This window comes from Pholis gunnellus, assembly GCF_910591455.1.
Source record: "Pholis gunnellus genome assembly, chromosome: 15".
Taxonomy (NCBI): Eukaryota; Metazoa; Chordata; class Actinopteri; order Perciformes; family Pholidae; genus Pholis; species Pholis gunnellus.
In genome coordinates this window covers 13,330,111-13,350,718 of record NC_136542.1, presented here as the reverse complement: position 1 = coordinate 13,350,718, position 20,608 = coordinate 13,330,111, and the positions used below count along the sequence as shown (strand labels likewise).

The following is a 20,608-nucleotide window of genomic DNA, read 5'->3' as shown; positions in this document are numbered from 1 at the left end:
AACACTCAAGCACCTGCTATCTATTCATGGGTACCAAATAATAAAAAACTCTGGACCTGTCTCCTCTGTGCCACTCTTTTGTTGGTGTTTGCTGTTGAATGAAACAAAATGTGCCTAAAAGCTGTGCATGTGTTGTGAAATTATAGGATGTTTTCTTCGTTTTTGTTGTCTATTTGCACGAGTTTCTTGATACATTATACATTACATTACATTACATTACAGTCATTTAGCAGACGCTTTTATCACTTTGAACACCAGACGAGCTGCAGCTTTCTGGACAAGCTCCAGAGGTCTGACGGCCGACGCCGGAGCTCCGGCAAGTATAAGTTGCAGTAGTCCAGGCGGGAGATGACCAGAGCCTGGATGAGCACCTGCGCCGGCTCGTCAGTGAGGAAGGGGCGAATCCTCCTGATGTTGTTGAGCAGGAATCTGCAGGAGCGTGTAACCGATGCAATGTTTGCTGAGAACGACAGTACAGGGTCACACCCAGATTCCTCGCAGTCTGAGTTGGCTTTGTTTCCGGTTTTGTTTAGGTTGAGCTTCAGGGGGTGTGTCGCCATCATCCACTTCGAGATGTCAGCCAAGCACGCAGCGAAGCGTGCCTCCACTTGAGTGTCGCCGGGGGGTATAAATAAGTGTGTCGAAAAAAAACATTATATAGATTGTAAAAAAAAAAGTCATGGTATAGTAGGCCTACATCAAAAAAATATAGTCATAGTATAGCATGTCAGAAAAATGTTATAGCTAGTATAGTATGTCGAAAAAAGTAAAAACAAAAGTCATAGTATAGTAAGCCATAGTTTGGAATGTCGAAAAAAGTTATAGTAATGTTGTAAAAAGTTTAAAAAAGGAAGTCATAGTATAGTATGTTGAAAAAAGTAAAATAATGTTATAGTATATAGCATGTTAGAAAAATGTCATGTCATGTATGTTGAAAGGGATAAAATAAAATCACAAAAGTGTATGTCAAAAAAAGTACTGCAAAAAACGTTCATACTGGCGAAACCACTAACAAAAAAGTAATTGTATAGTATTTTTTAAAAATCCATAGTATAGTGTGTTGAAAAAAGTCATGAAAAAGTCAGAGTATAGTATGTAGAAAGAAAAGTCACCACATTATGTGTTTTGTAAGGTCAACAGGTTATACTTAGGTATGTTGGATAAGGTCATAAAAAGGCATAGTATAGTATTAAAACAGTCATGGTATAATAGAAATTAAAAAGTAAAAGTAGTAAGCAATAAAATAAACATAGTATTGCATGTTGAAAAAGGTCAAACTATAGTTTATCAAAAAGAAAATACAAAAGTAAAAGAAATGCTCAAAGGTCAGTCACATTTAAAAAAAATATAAGTCGAAAAAAATATAGTATAGAATGGCTAAATAATACCACAAAAACTCAGAGTAATAATAATAATAATAATTTACTTTGATTCAATTTTATTTGTATAACTCAATTTCACAAATTCAAAAATTTGCCTCGCGGAGTTTTACAATATGAAAAACATACAACATCCTCTATCCTTGGACCCTCATGCACTAGATGTTGTGTGCAAAATTAAAAACTGTTTAGAATTTAATCAAATGAAAGTATGTCCAATAAACTTAATAAAAACCACGGTATAGAATGTCAAATTAAGTCATACTATTGTATGTCAGGAGAAATGTCAAATTCATGGTATGGTAGATGGAAAAGAGTCATCGTATAATTTCAACAAGAATCATAGTATAACGTGTCACTGTTTAGTCATAGCACAGTCATAGCACATGTTTAGTCATAGCACAGTATTTAGAAAAAACATAGAAAAGAGAGTTTAGTTTGTGGACAAAAAGTCATTGTATACTATCTATAGCAAAAGTCATACTATAGTATGTTGATTCATACTTTATTATGTTGAAAAAACATAGTATATGATGTCAAAAAAATACTAATAGCATAGTATTTGATGAGAAAGGTCTCTGAGGCAAATAAGTGATCTGTGATTTTGGGCAATACAAAATAAATTGAATTAAATAGTATGTGGAAATAAAGTCATCATCATTTAGAAGTATGACATTAACAAATATAAAAAGTCATAGTACAAATATAATACATACAATATTTTCATACCTTTATAATGAAATAAATATCCCGTAGTATAGTATGAAAATGTGATTTGAAAATTCATAAAAATGTCATACTATAATAGTTCTTTAAAAAGTCCTAAAAAAGATGTACGGTAAAATGTCACCTCGCGGTTGTAAGCCTCCACCAACCGGTCAAGTTGGAGTTCACATCCAGGTCTGTGGAAAATCATCACTTAATCATTTAAATGATTATGTATTTGTATGAAATTGTCATAATCAGCATGTGAAATCTAGACCTATGGCCGAGAACATATTTTGTTAGTGTAAGTGGATGTTTGTAACAAATGTAAAGACATTCTCTCAAGGGCATTCCTGAGACATCTCATTCACGAGAATGGCACAGGACGTGACGACACATTGACTTTCACTGTTGACCACCAAAATCCAAGCGGCTCATCTTTGAGTCCAAGTGGACGTTTGAAGAAATTCCCTCCCTTCCACCTGCAGCTGACGTTCAGATCCGATATACTGACCGCTGGCGCGTCTCTCTCTGCAGGCAGACTGTATTACTCATACATGACTTATACCAACTTACTTGTGATTTCTGAAGCAGCACCTACAGATCAATAAGAGCTTGCTGTGCTGGAGTCCCTTTTAGTCGTCTTGTTCGTACTTCTGCTCTCACAAACTCAATTAGTGTTGTTGTTTTTTCCCTTTTTGTCTGCTCACAGAGTCTGAGGGTCACTCCAACCTATCGATCCTAGGATACAGTCTAGGCTCCTTCCTCCTAGCAGCTGCATTTTTCAAGGTGTCTTTCTCAGAAAAACGGCATCGAACATTACCATTCATTCTTTATTATTTCTTCTTTATTTTTTTCAGAACAATAAAAATAGTTTAACAAACAAAGACTTCTTCATTCTCTCCATTTCAACTCATATTTACAGCTGAAGATGAAACAAACACCCAGTCATGTCCATTTCATCTCCTCTTGGCTCCGTTTCCACCCCGATGCTCCCTCTCCACCCCCCCACCCCCCCGCAGGCTTTGACAAGAGTACCCGGGCCTATTGCTGCGTCTTTGACGAGGTATACAGGCTATTCAATGATTGGTGACACACAGTTCGAAGCGGACATCACTGACTTTTGCATTTAGGAGCTTTTCTCCTATTGTTCAGAACTGCACCACACAATAGGCCTGTTCATATACGGCAGGTAACATTAAGCAGGTTATGATTGACGAACACATGCTTTCACTTACTGGCATGACTTTGGAAGATAAAAGACACAATGACCCATTTTCATTGTGGAAACTCCACATACAAAAAGACGACAGGATAATTGAGAAGTCTCAGATCCATTCTTTGTTCAGAGGAGATAAACCGTTGTGTGAAGGGTCCCTGAGGGAAGTGAAGAAAGATGCTTTGAATGCACAAACAAGTCACACCAGACATAAGGGATTAATGGTTAGCTTAAAAAAAACGGAGTGGCTATTATTACATTGTAGCGATACTGAATGAACACATGGAAGGACACAGACCTCTTACACAGTATCAGTATGTGCAACCTACGGACCTAAAAGGCTTTTTGATATAGTACTGCAAGCACCTTCTAAATGTCATAAAGCAATTAGGCCCTCTAAAGCACTCAACGGAAATGTCACATAACTTTGATTTACAGTTTCCTTCTCATTAAGTATGTGGATCGGAGCAGAGTTATGTCTCTGTAGTGACAATATTGTTTTCAAATGAATCCGAGATGATTCTCACCGCTGTCACTCACGATCTGCCGAGACAGTAGATTTCAAAATCAGCAGAGACCAGACAAAGTTGAAGCTCGTTATTGCAATGTTTTCCTATAGCATTGAGACTGCAGCATCCCAAATCCCTCGTGGGAGTCGATTATAATCGGGATCCCGGTGTGGCGTTATTGTCCCTCCTTGCCAACTGAATACAATCACATGAATCAGGACCAAGTTGCTGAACAATCAGCAGCAGAGGAAATGAAAGATGCCTGAGTAGTTGTGGCTATTGTGCACCTGATCAGGACAGAGGTATCAAGACAGTCTGAACAAACCCAAGAAGTCATACGAATCAAACTTTAACGAGATCAAAACATAGAAATATTATACAACAGGGAAAAGATGCAACAACAAAAAAAAAAAAAAAGAAAGAAAAAGAAGAGCTAAATTACTGCGACGCGTTCGAGTCTGAATGAGATCAGAGAGGCCTGGGAAATAGAGAGCAACAACAGACAGAGGGACAGAGGCAGAAAGATAAAAAAAAAAACAACCTTTGCGTCCATGTCAGGGTATTAATACAGTAGTCCAGAGGTCTTCATGTAATAGTGGTGGATTTGAGCACCATGTTTATGGCTGGGGGGGGTCGGGGGATCACTGGTCCAATCAGGTTGGAGGGTCATGGCTGTCAGAGCTGGTTTCCAGTGCAGAGCGGCAGGCTGGCACAGTGATGGGGATAATGACGTCTTAGTGTCACATCGGATCACACGGCAGACACACAGTCACAGAGCAGGAGTGGGCAACCTTGGCCGCGGGGGGCCCCCAAATGCACCAGTTGGGGCACAAACAGTCCAAAAAGGTCTGGCCTTCAGTGTTCCCATAGCTCCGTGGAGCTCCAGCACAGTGCAGAAAGGGTGAAATGGAGCTGGATCTACTCACATTTCAAATGTTCAGAAGGGATCAATACATATCGTCAAGGGAGCAGTTGCTTCAATTAAGTCCACATGGCCTGTAGAAGTGGTGGATGTCTGTTCATCCGTTTCAGATATTTTCGGCCCAAATCAGAAGGGACATGAAGGCTCATTCGTTTTTGTTTTTTTTCCAGAGTTTAATCCTCTTCTTCACTGGTCATCCCCACCTTTGGGCCACATGCCAATGTGCTGGGTGCTCCTACAGCAGAGAACAGACAACATGGGTTAGACTCACACGCAATATGTCCGAACAAGAGTCCACACCCATAAGGTGAGGCTGTGAATATGCCATGGAGGTGCTTTGAGCTACATGCTAACATCAGCATGCTAACGCGGACAGTGCTAACATGCTGATGTTTAGCAGGTAATGTTTACCATGGTCACCATCTTAGTTTAGCACGTTAGTATGCCAACGTTTGCTAATTAGAGGGAAAAACCCCACATGGCAACCCATCCAGTATTTGTTGAGATAACTTAAGTTTGGAGCAACATGAGAACAGTGCAGGAGATTTAGTGTTTTCATTTGCAAAGCTAAACTACACTAAAACCCTGTCTAATGTATATACAACAATATATTTAGACATACATGAAATGTACGCTAATCAAGCATCTAAAGAATTTCTTAGATGTATAACAAGAAAAAAACCTGTTGCTTACCTTTTATTAATTTAGTCCTCTATATCTGTAAAGACTATATTTAAAGACTTCTTCATCTCCAAACATTTCCAGTGGCCTGTGGCAGTCCTTTCATTGGTTCCTTCATTGTCATACAAGTTTAATCCAGGGTTAGAGCAGAAGCAGAGGCCTTCATAGTCCCACCCGACTACTGATTCAAAAACACCCAGTAGCTCAAGTTTGGGTCTGCAATGACATTTAATCATCTCCCAAATGTACTGTATCATTTATGCCTTATTTTCAATTGTTCAAATTTCTCCAGTGTTTTTTTGTTCATAACGTGTACGCGCCTTCTGCTCCAGTGGCGGGAACAAAAATGCCACTCCATCTTCTGTTTTGCAAAGAGACCAAGTCACTTGTCAAGAAACACTGACAGTCGTTCATAGCCTTGAAAGTTAATATATATATTTATATATAAAAAAAGGTGTTCATAAATTATTCAACAATGTTCAGTAGATAAAATACCACTTGCATTTCTGTCCTGAAATTATCACTTTGTGCTTTCTGCAAACAAAAAACATTGAAAAAGAAGCAGCAGATTTTTGCCAGAGGTTAATCCATATTAAAAAAAAGTCTCTTTAAATCGAAACGGTTCTCTCTATCTGTGTCGGTTGGATATTCCGTTGCTGTGTGTGGCGGGCTCTTCCAGCTCATCGTCCTCAAAGCCGTGAAAGGTGGAGGTGTCGCTCTCCGAGGTGGTGCCGAACAGCTCCTCTGCTCCGGCAAAAGTCCCATCGTCCTTCTCTTCTACACGGCGAGCTGGCACACAGGAGAGCAGAGGAACAGTCAAGCAAGAGCAGCGGCAGGAAGCGAGACCGTCCATTTCCTCTCATCATACACTCCCCACCAACACAGTACCAGTATGGACAGAAACGTTATGTACTGTGTTTATAGTATTCTTTGGATTACTCACTTTTGCATTGGCAGGTTGAGTAGGGAGACCCAGATTTACCCGTTTTCTTTAGTGAGCCCTGGCATTTATTACAGTAGTTGTTGGGAATACTGGTCCCACCTGGACCCTTTGCACCTAAAAAACAGTTGGAGTTTTAGGGACACTTGATTTTACAGAGTATGGCTGAGCATGTCAAACTGTTTAAATACAATACTAGTATTCTGGGATCAATACAAAAGCAATTATATTAAGCATCATTTGTGTAGATATACAACTTTTGTGATTATGTGGACATGTTTTTGCTGTCCTTGGATTGGCCTCAGGTTGATCACTTTGATTTATAATAACTGGTCGAGTTTGTAGAAATGCCCGTTTGTGTATATTTACAATGTGCTATCAATCTAAATCTTAAAATAGCATTAAATCATTATTAAAAAAACAAACAAAGACAAAATCTAACTTAAAGTACAAGTCAAACTTAAAATATGACAAAGCATTAATTTAAAACTTTTTTTGTATTTGAAATGGCAGCAGTCAGCACAGCATTAAGTAGAGCTATCCAATAGGACAGACGTATAGCATGTAATGGTGAGTGATGGTTTGTTTGATGAAACCAATAGTGACTGAGTACAGGTGCACACAGGTGTGTGACATCTTACGCTTGTGTCGGTCAGTCTGCTGTGCAGAGGGGGATTTAGACGCCACTGAGCTTCTCTCTCCGGCTCTGCCCTCCTCTGCAAGGTGGGAATGGGTGTAGTGGTAGCTCAGTCCCGTACGGTTCCTGTAGCGCTTCGCACAGACTGAAACAGAGAGCCGATGTTCAGATTGGATTGGTGTTTGGAAAAAGGCCTCGATGTGTTTTTATTGTACCGAGACCTTCACAAGCAGCTTGGTGAGCTTGTAATGGCTTCAGTTATAAAGCAGCATAACTCAAGGTGTCTAATGGAGGACACTACTCTGCTTCCGACTCCAGAAAAGGTGAGCACTTTAGGATCCGATTACAATAGCCAGTCAAATAAAACACAAACAACTTGAGAAAAGTAATTAATATAGGGGCTAAATCAACACTCACAGCACATGTGACACTACCACTCAACAACCTGTATAAGCAAATATCCAGAAAAAAATACTGTCAAAAACGGAAACAAATGAAGGTACCTGAAGCTGAAGATTTGGAGTTCTGCTTTTGTTTGTATCTGTCTGAAACAGAGAAAACACAAAGCACAGAAGAGGGAGAGTGAAAACAACATCCAACACTCCCAGCCTGGAGTTTCCACATACATCTTGCATGTACAGGAATACTTTAGACTACAGTGACACTAGTTGACCTCGTTTCATCCTTTGGTTCTATCTGAAGAAAGGGTTGGTGATTGAGTTACCGGGGGTCGACTGTGATCTGTGTTTATTCTATACATGTACAGCATGAAGCCAATAAGTAAGAAGACAAGTCAGAGTATGACTCTCTTTTAGAACAGGTTCTTAAGGAAAAATATGCCCAATAGTACGTCATTAAATTGTCAAAAAAAAGTCATAGTATAGTATGTCATAAGATGTCATTATTTAGTATGTCATAAAAAGCTAAAATGAAGAGATTTTGCTTTGATACAGTATATATATCAAACTAAGAATATTATAATAAAAAGGCTCAATATTGGCCTGTGAAATATTATTAGGTTATATAGAATCTCACATTGTAAACTCAGCATTGCACAGTCCCCAAATAAAAAGGTTATGACACAAGAACAAACCTCATGTTTCAGAATTCATCTCTACTTACTGTCACAGACATATGGCTTGTCCTCATTCATATCTGCCTTCCTGCGGCCTGAACCCCGACCCTGAGGAAAAAGAGTCAGAATAATAGTTACCATTATAACAATAACATAACAATAATAATAATAATAATAATAATAATCATCATCTATATTTATATAGTACCCTAGAAATATAAAACAAAGTGCTTTACACTAAAGGAAGATTGACATAGAAGTAACATAAAATTACTTGATTTTTCAATAACTTGATAAAATTAGAAATAGAATACACGACAAACGGAAAATAAAACCCACCGAATAATAATAATAAATGAATTATTAAAATCAGTACCCATATTTGCAGCACGCACATACATTAATAAACACTCCAACTGCATCAAAAGGTCTCCATTCTCTTCTACATCAGTGGTAAAGATTTGACCTTTTAGACAAAAACTCAAAGTATTTCACCTCGAGTGCACTCTATCAACATTTTACCAAGAAAGAAACGTATGCCCAGAGCTTTTCAACATGCACATATTAGATGCAGCTCCGCAGGTGTGTATAATACAGCCACTACCCATGTATATCTGCATATGTTTTATAAAGAAACAAAACTGTTCAATACACTGATAATACAATTCCTCTTAAACCTCCAGTGGAGCCCCGACTACTGTTCAAGATGACTCGTGTAAGGTGGGCATCACTTACTCTTCCTTTGCCCCGATGTCTCCTCTTGGGAGTGTTCGCCTCAAAGTCGTCGTCGTCATGGAAAGCATCTTCTGCTGCGTCTGCCTCCAGAACCCTCTGAGGCAGAGAGACAGAGACAAAACCATTTCAACACTCCGCTCTGATTAAAGCACCAGCTTGCTGGAAAAAAACAACACCGATCAGCAACAACAGAGTAAAAAGATCAATGAATTATTTTGAAGTTCTCCACACCATCTGTGTTTTTTGACACATGTTGAAATGCTCACATATCATACTGGTACTTAAAAAGGACCAGAGACTATCTCTTTATTGCAGTTATTTGTTTATTACTAGAAGCATGAACATATCAAAATGAACTCTTTATCTCGAGAGGAGAGATGAGCCATTATGCTTCAAGCCCCGCCTTCCTGTCAGTCCTGTCTGTACATTTAGTTGAGATACGACAGACAACAGCGAGCAGCAATGGTATGCACAGAGCTACTCAGACAACTTGTGTGACTGAACTCACCTGGATCTCCAGCAGGCTCTCCTCGTCGTTCTTAGCGTTGTTCCTTTTGTCTAGACCCTCTCCTCGTAGCAGAGCCTCCAGCGTGGTGCTCTGGGTGGGCAAGGTGTCCTTGGCCATGAGGCCGCTGTCTGCACAGAGACAAAAACAGACAACATGATGAATCATCAAAACCATGATCTCTAAGGGCATGCAAACACATGTCTATTGTTCCCTTCCACTGGTAAATTATCCAATCAATGCAGTCGGTTTATAAATGATCCCAGAGCTGCGGTATGTTACAGTACCCTAGTGGGCCGTTTCTTCCCTTTCATCACCATCAAGAACTGTAATTGTGACAAGAAGCATCGGAGCTAAAGTCTCCGAGCTGTGTGAGCAGCTTTCTATCAGCATTCATATCCATTATGTCTCTTCTCTTTCACTCACGCTAGACGTAATATAAAAGCAGTCATCTTTTTTTTTTTTCCCTGCAACAAAATGCATCCTCACAACTCATTTCATAGCACTATATTACTGAAAACATTTATATTTGCATTTTGAAAGAGAATGCATTGTCATTGAAGAGCTCTCAGTGATGCTGCGCTATGCAGACATTAGCCTGACTCCATCTGCAGGAATCTCTGAGGTACAATGTCGTTAAGTGGCTTATCGCTTTAACCTGAACACATCATGCCGATATCTCCTCCTACAGTTCATCTGAGGATTCAAACAAACAGTGTAGGAAGCAAGCGGGTTGAGCAGACAAAGCAGAGCAAACAAAAGCTCTGACAGTCAGTCGGATCTGCAGATCTTATTTACACAATCTCTTCTCCACAGGCGGCTTCACGATCATCCAGTTGCTTTGTGGGTGTTTGAAAAGAGGACACACTTCAAAGCCCCCCCCCCTGACTCCAGCTCTCTATCAGCCCTTCATCTTACCACTGCGCCCAGACTTTTGCAGAATACTGAGCATGAAGTACTGAAGCGACAGAAGACTGCATCGGTAGGAGACATGGGAGATGGGCGTGAGAAGCAGATACAACACAAGCTCCTCTAAAAAATATGCCCCCTCCACCATGCGGGGGCAGCCCCTCACCATTGTGTCTGCACACGTTGACTTTCAACTCTCTGCGACGAGACAGACCCCTCCTCCCCCCCCCCAACCCATGGTGAGGGGGGGGCTAAAAATAGAGCCGCCAGCAGCCTGCAGCAGGGAGCTGATTCTGCATGCAGTCCCCGTCTCTAGCACACCATCAGTTAGGCTGCCGAGCCAGCGAGACAGAGTCTGGCTGCTGCCCTGTGCTGGCCACCTCTGGCCAGCTGCAGAACGTGCTCCACATAAGACACGCCAGGTTAAATCAGGGTACGTTTCCCCTCCGCTGGGCACTGGCAGACAGCACATACAATCCGCTGTTGCTGGAGAAGGGAAGGAACAGAGTGGCGCGGTCCTATCCAGCGCACGCTCAGTGGAAAACAATGGGCTACAGTGGGATGTGTTTGGGGAAACAAAGGCTCGGTTCATATGCTATCTCTCAAGCTTGCTTTCTCTTTCCAGGCCCGCTCCCGCGTCCTTACTTTCTCAACTTTCCAAACATTCGTCTTTCCACGATGCAATGCAGACGTACATTTTGAACTAAAGCATCGTGATCATGGCGATCCATCGAAACACAGTGTGAGATTCTCTCCTTTGTCCCAGTCATTCCTATGGATAGTGCAACGTCCCAGTGCAAGCTTTGGGCACAGAATGGACCATTATCTTTGAGCTCGGGATCACTATCGCTACAAAAACACACACACAGAATGCACGGCACAGTACGAGGAGGGATGCAGAGATGAAAGAGTCGTCAGAGTAAAAGAGACAAAACCAATCAGCGAGGGAGGTGGTAAGAAGAAAATAAGAGAGAGAGAGAGAGAATATAAAGGAGAGGGGCAATGTGTTGAGTGAGCGGTTTCAAGTGGCAGCCAGAGAGGGCCAAATTTAATTCCATAACATTTATTAAATAGTGTCTGCAGTGGCCAAACTCTGTCTCGCTGCTCCCAGCAGTGGTAAATCTAATTACACGTTCTACTTCTCACAAAACAAGTTTACCAGCCGGGATGAACACAAGACACATTTCATCCACGGAAAAGTGACAGGCAGCCCGTTCTGCTCAGTGCGCTGACCACAGAGCGATGCGCTTAGAGCCAGATTATTCCAGATCATCACATGAGCTGAAGGAGGTGGTGGAGGTGGGTGTGAGACGGGGGAGAAGAGACAACAGGATCTTACCGAGCTGGAGGCCGTAGATGCCCAGGCGCGTGTCCGTGGCGTTGTGCAGCCGTCGTTTCTTTCTCCAGCAGCGGGCAGGGTACGTGTACATCTGCCCCGCTGCGACCCCTGTACGACAACAACAACAACAAGTCGGTTTGAGCTGAAACACCGTGATTATGAAAACAGTTACAGGATCTTTGCAATGTAGAAACAACGTGATTAACCATTACAGATATGAAAGAAGAAAAGAAGAGTGCAAGATCTGCACAAGTCAAATTGTCACACTGACTATTGTTTTTTTGTTTTGTTCGAGGTATCTGTATTGAGATTGACAAAACTTGAATTTCTCAGGCATTACTGAGAATAATACTGAGGCTGCTTGAACATAACTTAGTAGCCTCCAAATTATTCATTTGTTTTATTGTGATTTTGGATTGAATATCTTTTGGGTCGGTTGAACAAATTGAGCAGTTTGAGGATGTGTTAACATTTTGAGGGGCACTATCTACTATTGTCTTACACTGAATTAACTTAATGTTTGACTGATTAATAAAAACAAAAAAAGAGTAATCAACAGAATAATCAATAATGAAAATAATTATTTGCAACCCTAAATAATTTAGGGTTTAAAAAGCTTTAGATAATGCAGCTGAAGACATTCATCTTACAAGCTTAATGGACCAAAAACACCGTTAACCCTTTACGCATGCGCGCGTTTACCCACCAGGGCTGCGGTGATGTCGTTCCATCCAGATGTAGCAGTTGTTCTGGGCCACGCCGGTCTGCGAGTCCAGGAATGGCAGGCGGACGCTGCGTTCAGCACACAGGCGAGCATTGTAACTGCGGCACTGCTCAATGGCGTCCTTGTAGAACTGGTCGCCCAACCTGCGGGGAGGGTAACGTTATCAGCAGAGGTCAGTGACACGGTTGACACAGTGGCTTACAGAATAACCAGAATCTCTTGATGTGCAGATGAGCCTTTTTATCATGCATGTATGCCGCTTTGATAATGGCCTGTTGCTTTGCTACAGATCATTAAATCAGTGAGCCGAGTCAGCTACAGCATTTGTATGCCTTAGAAGTGCTCCTCAACCCAAATAATGTCGTTAACGTCGGCTCAAACTCCTAATCTTCAAACTTTTTGTCCAATGCGAGTCTCAAACCGACAGCTGAGCCTCTCGCTCCTCTTCCAGCGTGCCATCGGGAAGTTACAACACTGCTCCCACTCCTTAGGTTAAACATATTATTTCCTCTGTGGGCTCTTTGTCTGATCGGATTCTAGATAGGCTGTGAGCGACGGCGGCATTGACTGAGCTACGCTACAAAACCATAGAATCTGGTGTCTGATACAAAGTCACTCCTCCGATCAGCAAGCAGCTGAGACTCTCCCACTTTAGTTCCACTTTTCTTAGCACCACTGAGATTTTGGCAGTCCCTCTGGGTTTCAATGTTAATATTCAGAGTGAAATTGGGGGGGAGGGGGGTGGTGGTTATTTCACATTCAAGCCCTCAATCGCTGCCACACGCCTGGTATGGTAATTAGCCTACTTAATTAATCTCTGTAGAGTGCCTAGCACAAGGGCAGGTTCTAATTTGACTACATCAAGGATGGGGGTAAATGCTGCAACTCTGAAATCACAGCAAGGTACTTTGTATGTGATTTCCACAGTCACAGGGGCAGCAGGGCAAATCAGAGCTACTGGTTCTCCAAGCATGAACATCTCCACGTACACATAATGAAGTTCCTCCACGTGTTCTCAATTACATTAGGAAGACGGCCATTTTGAAGTGAAACTTAATGAGCTGCGGGCTGCGAGTCAAGCCTGGAATCTTCGAACTGGAGGTGGAGGAGGTGGGAGCCGTCTTCCAGGTCCTGCTCTCCCTCCCTCTCTCCGTATTTACCCTCTACACCCTCGATGAGACAACGTCCAGCAGATGGAACAGCCATGTTAGGAATGCTGTCCCGCACAAAGCCCACTGCTCTGCGGTTCAGACAAAGCCACAGTGTGCGAGGCTTCTGGGAAAGAGAGCGCTTCGTGTCAGTGTGACCGAGAAGAGTAAACACTCGCAGGTACAGCGCGAGTGCAGGGAGGGGAGGAAAGGTGTGAGAAAGATGATGAGAGCGAGAGCGAGAGAGAAGAATAAAAACACGACAGGGTTCAAAAAGGCAAGATGGTGTAAAAAGGAGGTTAAAAGCCGACAGGCAGATCATTACTAATAACTACGGGACTTTGTTTTTCCTTCCTGGTGTTACAATCATACCAAGATAATGGCTTTATTGTAGTTAATAATCATATCACTACTACACTTCTAAAAGACGTCCTGCAGTTTCTGAGACGTCCCTGCACTTTCTCACCCTTAAAGAGGCAGGAATGTTTACAACAGGCCTCACAACAGGGATTTACTCGAAACAGATTGGCCACAAAGCTGAACACTCAAGTTGAGATGTTGGATATCTTCGCCAGTAGCCTGCTCAAGGATTTCTTTTAAAAGACAAGTGTTTGGCTCATAAAAACATCTTGATCTGTGCCATTATGTGCTCTGTAGTTTCCAGCAGTAAATCCCCATCAAACTAACCTGTTTGCTTCACTGCTATTCCCGGATATCAACACACAGCTTTGATGAGACGCAGTGTGACACGGCAGTTTACGAAAAGCAGACCACTGCACGCTCAAAGGGTACACGCCGAAAAGTGCCAAGAAACTCTCGACTCCGAGACGACTCGAGTTGAACAAACCGAGAGAGGACGTAGATCTGTCTCAAGTGGAATGTGCAGGGAACGGTTGGAAGGGAGTGAGGGAGAACAAACGAGTGGCGAAAGTCTTGTGGAGGGTGCCGTCTGTCGATGCATCGACACGCTCTCCATCGCAGCCCCGCCGCCACGAGCAGCAGGTGCACTGGTTTTGGTGAGAGATCTTTGTGACACTTGCAATGAGTGAGACCCACACATCCAACGAGACAGAGGGGGGAGAGAGTGTCACACCTATGTCAGCACACAGCCTCTCCCCTCCCGTCTGGTGTGAGGCACATGTTCTGTTTTTCCACTGTCCTTTGAAACGGAAGACATTGAAGTGGTTAAGACCAATTCCACGGAATTGAGCAACATCACTAAATCAAAGTCAGTTGAGTCAAAAAAAACACAAGCAATCTGACAATCATACAGATTTTTAAACCAACCCTTACTTGGAAGAGGAAAAACAGAAAGGCAAACAGTCACGTTACGATTTAAACTGTGTGCTCTAAACATCCATCAAGGTTTACAGAGCAGCTTCCTGGTTCACTTTGACCTACCGTACTCGCTACTGATGTGCGCACACACCATTTCCTGTACAATGACGGATTACGACCATCATTTCAAGTGCTGTCTCTTTCAGTTTCACTTTCAAATACAGTGGTTTAGATCGGGAGTTCCCAACCTTTCTGAGCCCATAAAACAAAATAGTGTTGACTTTCAAACCGTCATCACCAGTTGCATATTAAGCATTTTTTCACATTGTGCTGCAGAATTATACATTTGTCTGCTTTCCGCTTTTCCTAATCAACCCCTTACATTAATCTTGCCACCAGCTGAGGGGTCAGGACCCCCGGGTCCAGAAACACAGGTTCAGATAATCTCTTGTCTTGTGTACAAACTGTCTGATTGCTTGAATGCTCATTTCTTGCACCATTGATTTTATTTTTGTGCGAGTTCTCTGTGATCCCAGATCACAACAATTACTTTTGTGAATCAGGTTCCACACAAAACTGATGGAAATGATATTTCAAATACAACACCCAAGCTGTCATAAACCCTAATTATCCTGTAAAGTGTAGCTCTGCCTAGAGGCGGCAAACTAAACGGTTTTAGGGCTTAACGAGGTGCCTCAGAGGTATGTGCCACACATCCTCAATATCTTCCAGTTGAGTAGAGAAGGTGAGCGTGTACGCATAAGGGCGAGGAACAAAAGCAAATCTTGTGGTCAGTGGGGCCTCCGCTATCAGCGCGCTTCTGTCAACGGTTCGTTTTGTCACATGGCTGCGACCGTAATGTGAGCGCGTGTCAAGGCAACACACAATTTGCATATCTGACGACAAACTACTTTTGCAGGAGAGTAGCTCACAGGGGCAAAGTGGTCGTGAGCAGTCGTGAATGAACACCGGTGTCTACATTCAAAATGGTCCCGCAGCACTCCAGAGATATGACTGACGGGAAGAATACAAATCTCATCTACAAAACACAACTTCAGTTCTTTTCAGCTCTCCTCAGGAGGTCTCTCAAATTTGCAGGTGCACTGCTCCTTCACAGGAAGCTAGACCCACCACATAACAAGCGAGGGGGAGGAGGAGGAGGAGGAGGAGGAGGGCCTACAGAGCGACTGCATCCTGACAACAACCGCTGATTACACCAATCAGAGCAACACAGTCTGGGTGAGGGCAGGAGTAAAACCAGACCATACACCTCCACACTGCAGCGCCAATAAACAGCAGGCCCGACTCACTCAAAGTCTACTCGGCGCCAATGACATGGTAGTTGACGAATGGGGAAGGAGATCGCTGATGTAATATTAGGAGAGCTGTGGTTGGAAGACGTGTCCAAATCCAGCTGTGGCTAAAATTTTAATGAGCAGCTTTGTGAGCCTCTTTTTTTTTTTTTTTAATCAAATATTCCAGACTCCATTTTAATCAGCAGATTCTGGAGATTACTGTCCTCCCATGCTCATAGGAGGGACAGACCTCACACGAGCGTGCACAGGCTCGCACCGCCGCAGCTTCATCCGCCACTCTACAACAAAGTCAAACCAGCGTCTCATTTCCCTGAAGTGAATCATCTTAATACAAAAAAGAAAAGGGTCAAAATGGTCCACAGGAGCGACATCCAATTAGCGTCAAGTGTGACTAATTATAATCTGACAAACGTATGAAATGAAGTCAGAAACCCGAGACAGAGGCTAATTATAACACAGCGAAACACTTCATTAAGCACAGTTTATACCAAGGAGACATTCCACATCAGAATGCTAAAGCGTCTCTGAGATGAAACAGCAGCTTGACAGTAGACGCACGCTGAAGCTTGTTGGGACACAAGAGAGGGAAATAGTCCAACAAAGTAATAGTGGAAATGTACTTTCCAATAATAATAATCCTGCTGCTCTAACATTGGTCACTTCAACTTCCAAGTGCTTCACTGAGCTGTTCAGGAGCCAACAGAGGGAGGCTGTGATTGTATTGGGCAATTCCCAATGAAACTGCGACGCATGGCATGAAAAGTGCAGTCAGCTAATGTAAAAATAAAATACAGATTCAACAGACATTTAGCAACCATCCTGAGTTCAGTCGCGTTAAATTATTATGAGTAACTAGTCTCAGAGCTGGACATGTGCAAAATTATCCTCTGCAGAAAATGGCAACGTCCAATGGAAATATATAGTTTGAACTGGACAATCAGGTATCCAAAAAAAATAAAAAATCATTCTGCATGTTTCCCCTAGGTGTAGTAACAATGGCACAATAACAATGGCAACAGTGTGGGTGGATGTGTGGTCCACTCCTTGTGCTTACAGTCCACGGAGGTGCCAGGGTACTACCTCTGTGGAGCAGCAGATGGTTCTCCTGCTTGTGCCCAACACTTCCTCTCTGTCGGAGCATCTCTCTGACAGATGGGCCCAGGATCCTGGACCAAGCTAATCTCCAGCACTCCTCCACTTAAAGGCACAGTGAAGTGCCTGCTCTACCTCCACAGTCCCACAGAGCCGCGATGATGATGAAGATGATGATAACACATCAATACAGGCGGAACGCTTAAGTCACGTCCAACTGAATGTGCGTGTCAGCAAACGCAACACAGTATTAGTGTAAATATTAAAGAAAATATGACATGAAGCAGGAGGCTAACTTACAGGAATATGCTAACGAGTGGAATTGGTGAAACAATACAGTAGAACAAAGGCGAAATGGAGAAATAGGTGGAGCATTTCTTTGAAGTTGAAGGATAAATACGACTAAAGCACGGGCTATTTGAGCCCAGAGTGACAAGCTATTTCCAACGGCGGACTCAAATTGCTGTCACTTTAGTCGATTTCGCCAGCAAGCATGCAAATACAAAATGCCTCCTCCCTTGCTTTACCGGGTCCTGACCACGTCTGCGCTCGGAGGAGCCAAAGTTGACATGTCGACAATTCGCACCAACTATAAACGACTTTCGGAATGTCAGATGATATTCCCCCGCTATGCCCAACCGAGCACGAAGAAAATCGGCTTTTAATTATTCGGTGCAGCGCGAAGGCACGTTGTCGACAGTTTCCAAATAAATGTATAGCCCAGGAAAGACGACACTCTGTTGTGCTGAAGCCGTACGGAGGAAAAGCTCATCTAGTGCAGTCAAAATGCCAGTTAGTCGAACGCACATGTTTAAGACTAAATCTTAAAATGCTGTGGAATAAAAGAACTATGCGAGGCTACTTTGCCATGCAAGAAGTACACAAAAACGAATTTAGACAGCCTAATCAGTGAAATGCACACGGCTGAAAAACACATGCACGAACAGCCAGTTTTAATGTACAAGTTGGCAACAAAGTAATTGTTCACAATTTCCTAAATGTCTTTAATTACTTACGCTTTTAGTGGATTCTGAATGACAGCCGCCATTTTGCTACAATGTAACGCAATATCGGCGTCTTGCAGTTCTGAGGGAAACCTACAGGAGTTGACCAATCAGAGCTCAGGGTGAAATCGTGGACCAATGCATCTGCAGCATACGCGGATGGGGCGTGGCTTCGTGGGGTAAACTGTCAAAATTATTTTAAAGGGTTTTCCCTTGTATTTGTATTGTAGACAACTGAATAACAGCACTTTTAAAGAGACCCTTACTTAAGCTTGGTCATGTATCAAGTGAACTTCCCTCCTGGCGTACTGAAAACATGCAGTGCAAGTGGCACAGAATAGCAACATGGAAGCTTGTGTTTAATTATTTATTAAAATAATTCTAAATCATTTATCATCATCAATAAGCACCAAGCAAATACTTTTCCCTCACTTTATCTGCAGCGGCAGTGTTGGAGAGGAGTGGAAGCCAGGCTTATAATACACAGTTGTGCACACGATCTATTCCTCCCACATACAGTACAGTAAGTGGTTTGACACAGGCACATTTAAAAACACACACACACTAAAGACATAGAGGCAATTCCAGATTATTTTTTTGACTAATGGGAGCTGATACAACTTTAATTTTATGCAAATCTTCCATCAGTTTAGTATCCACACAACATTGCTTAAATTGTTTCAATCATTCCTTCTTGTCGGTGAAACAACTGGACATCGCAAGATAAAACGGATATCTGAAGCAACAGACTGCACAATTTTGCACAGGAATAAACTCCAGTACAAGGAACATGACATGATGTACTTCCTATTCTATACTGTGCAATATTAGCACCTCCAAGGAGTGTGTGTGTGTGTGTGTGTGTGTGTGTGTGTGTGTGTGATGCAACATTCAGACAGATAAATCTATTTTCAGACAAGGCAGACAAAATATTTCCTCATCAGACATCAAAACCAAAAAGTTCAAAGCTAGGAGCAAAGGGAGAATTCACTTTATCTACAAAGCTTACAATTGACAAAGACCCTTTTTTTTCTCATTTTTAACACCAAAATACAAGCATATGTGTTAAAGGCATCACCTTGTGCTTTGTATGATATCCACATGTAAAGCTCTCAGTCACTAAATATGGTTCAATATCTTATCACTGCCACAATCGAGCATCATTTTTTTCTGTGTAATGCTTAAAGACAAAAAGGACAAAAACTATAAGGCGAGAGAGAGTGGTTTGCATACAGTTGCTACAACGTATATATAAATATCCATACAGTAATTAATGTCAAACAAAAACCAGAAAAGGAAAATATACATTATCAATAACGGAGGTATAGTAACGGAAAAACAAGCCGTGAAGAGCTAAAAGATAACTGAAATGTGTTGTCCTTATCCTGTCAGTCGGTGCCTACGGAGACGTGGAGGCGTGAGTGAAATATGTAAAGCTGGTTTGAACACAAATTTGGATATTCTTCAGTTCGGCAAAACAATGTTCATTCAAACAAACAAACAAACAACTGCAAATATTTAGAAAACAATTAAAATCAAGGGGTCAAGAAAACAAATTTGAACGTGAAATACATACATTTTATAACACGGATGCACTGAATTGCCGAAGTTTATTCAGAGACCATCCTCTGAACACGTAGAAGGCCGTGGATCTCTCAGACTGTCATGCATGCCAGAGTGTTAATATGTTGTTGTTTTTAAATCTTCAATACATAAATAATTTTTAGCGTTTTAAATGTACACTCCTCTAACATAGTTCTATGTTTTCATACATCCACCAATTACATGATAAAATCTAAACATTATACCAGCGTGGACACAGTGACCTGAATGATATTTGGCACACCAGATATCCCCAATCTAGACCTGCTGTGGTAGAGTTCAGCTCAGTTTGGGACAGACTAGTTGATCATCCGGATATCTGGATTTTGGCCATGGTAAGCAACAGCCTATAACAGCTGAAAAAGGCGTAGTGCAAAAACTAAAATGTTGCAATACAGCATGCAATGGAACCTGCAGACATTCCTGCAGGGATATAAAATATCACCTTACCATTACACGTGCGACATCAGAGAAACAATGCTCAATAATAAGAACTGCTGGAAACTAATAACACCAACCCCACAGGGTTCTCGACTAACTAATACTCTTCAAATGATACTTTTTTTTTTTTTTTTTGAATAGATTTTCTGATAGTAGAAAAATAGCTCAACAGCCTTATTCAACGTAAAATTCGGGACTTGTGTCAATAAGAATCAAAATGTTCACTCTGAATAATCAGAGTGGAAATGCAGATTTCACACTCAGTCAAGTAACTCACATGTTCCGGCTGTTCTACAAAGGCCACAGGAGCTCTTCTAAACGTCCTATATGTACGCCTAAATACTTCCTCTCCACAGAAACAAGACAGAACCTTTAGATTAACGGAGGTAAAGCAGTGACAGACTGCGAGCTGAGTGAGTGAGTGGTTCTCTCCGGTGCTCTGAGGAAG

General features: G+C 42.0%; 1 protein-coding gene across 2 annotated transcripts; it reads right to left on the bottom strand.

Moving 5' to 3' along the window:
- Positions 1 to 3,101: 3,101 nt before the first annotated feature.
- On the bottom strand, positions 3,102 to 20,566 carry LOC306706963 (zinc finger protein DPF3-like; the record flags this gene model as incomplete). 2 transcript variants are annotated; one of them, XM_079174223.1, is made up of 11 exons in its annotated part: positions 3,102 to 4,969; positions 5,428 to 6,204; positions 6,359 to 6,472; positions 6,997 to 7,137; positions 7,496 to 7,537; positions 8,115 to 8,175; positions 8,803 to 8,898; positions 9,311 to 9,438; positions 11,556 to 11,663; positions 12,262 to 12,422; positions 20,438 to 20,566. In XM_079174223.1, coding segments are annotated over 10 exons (1,014 nt in total). In that variant the 3' UTR covers positions 3,102 to 4,969; positions 5,428 to 6,043. The 2 variants fall into 2 exon arrangements, with proteins under 2 accessions (XP_079030349.1, XP_079030348.1); XM_079174222.1 differs by lacking the exon at positions 20,438 to 20,566 and adding an exon at positions 18,130 to 18,161.
- Between the last annotated feature and the right edge of the window lie 42 nt (positions 20,567 to 20,608).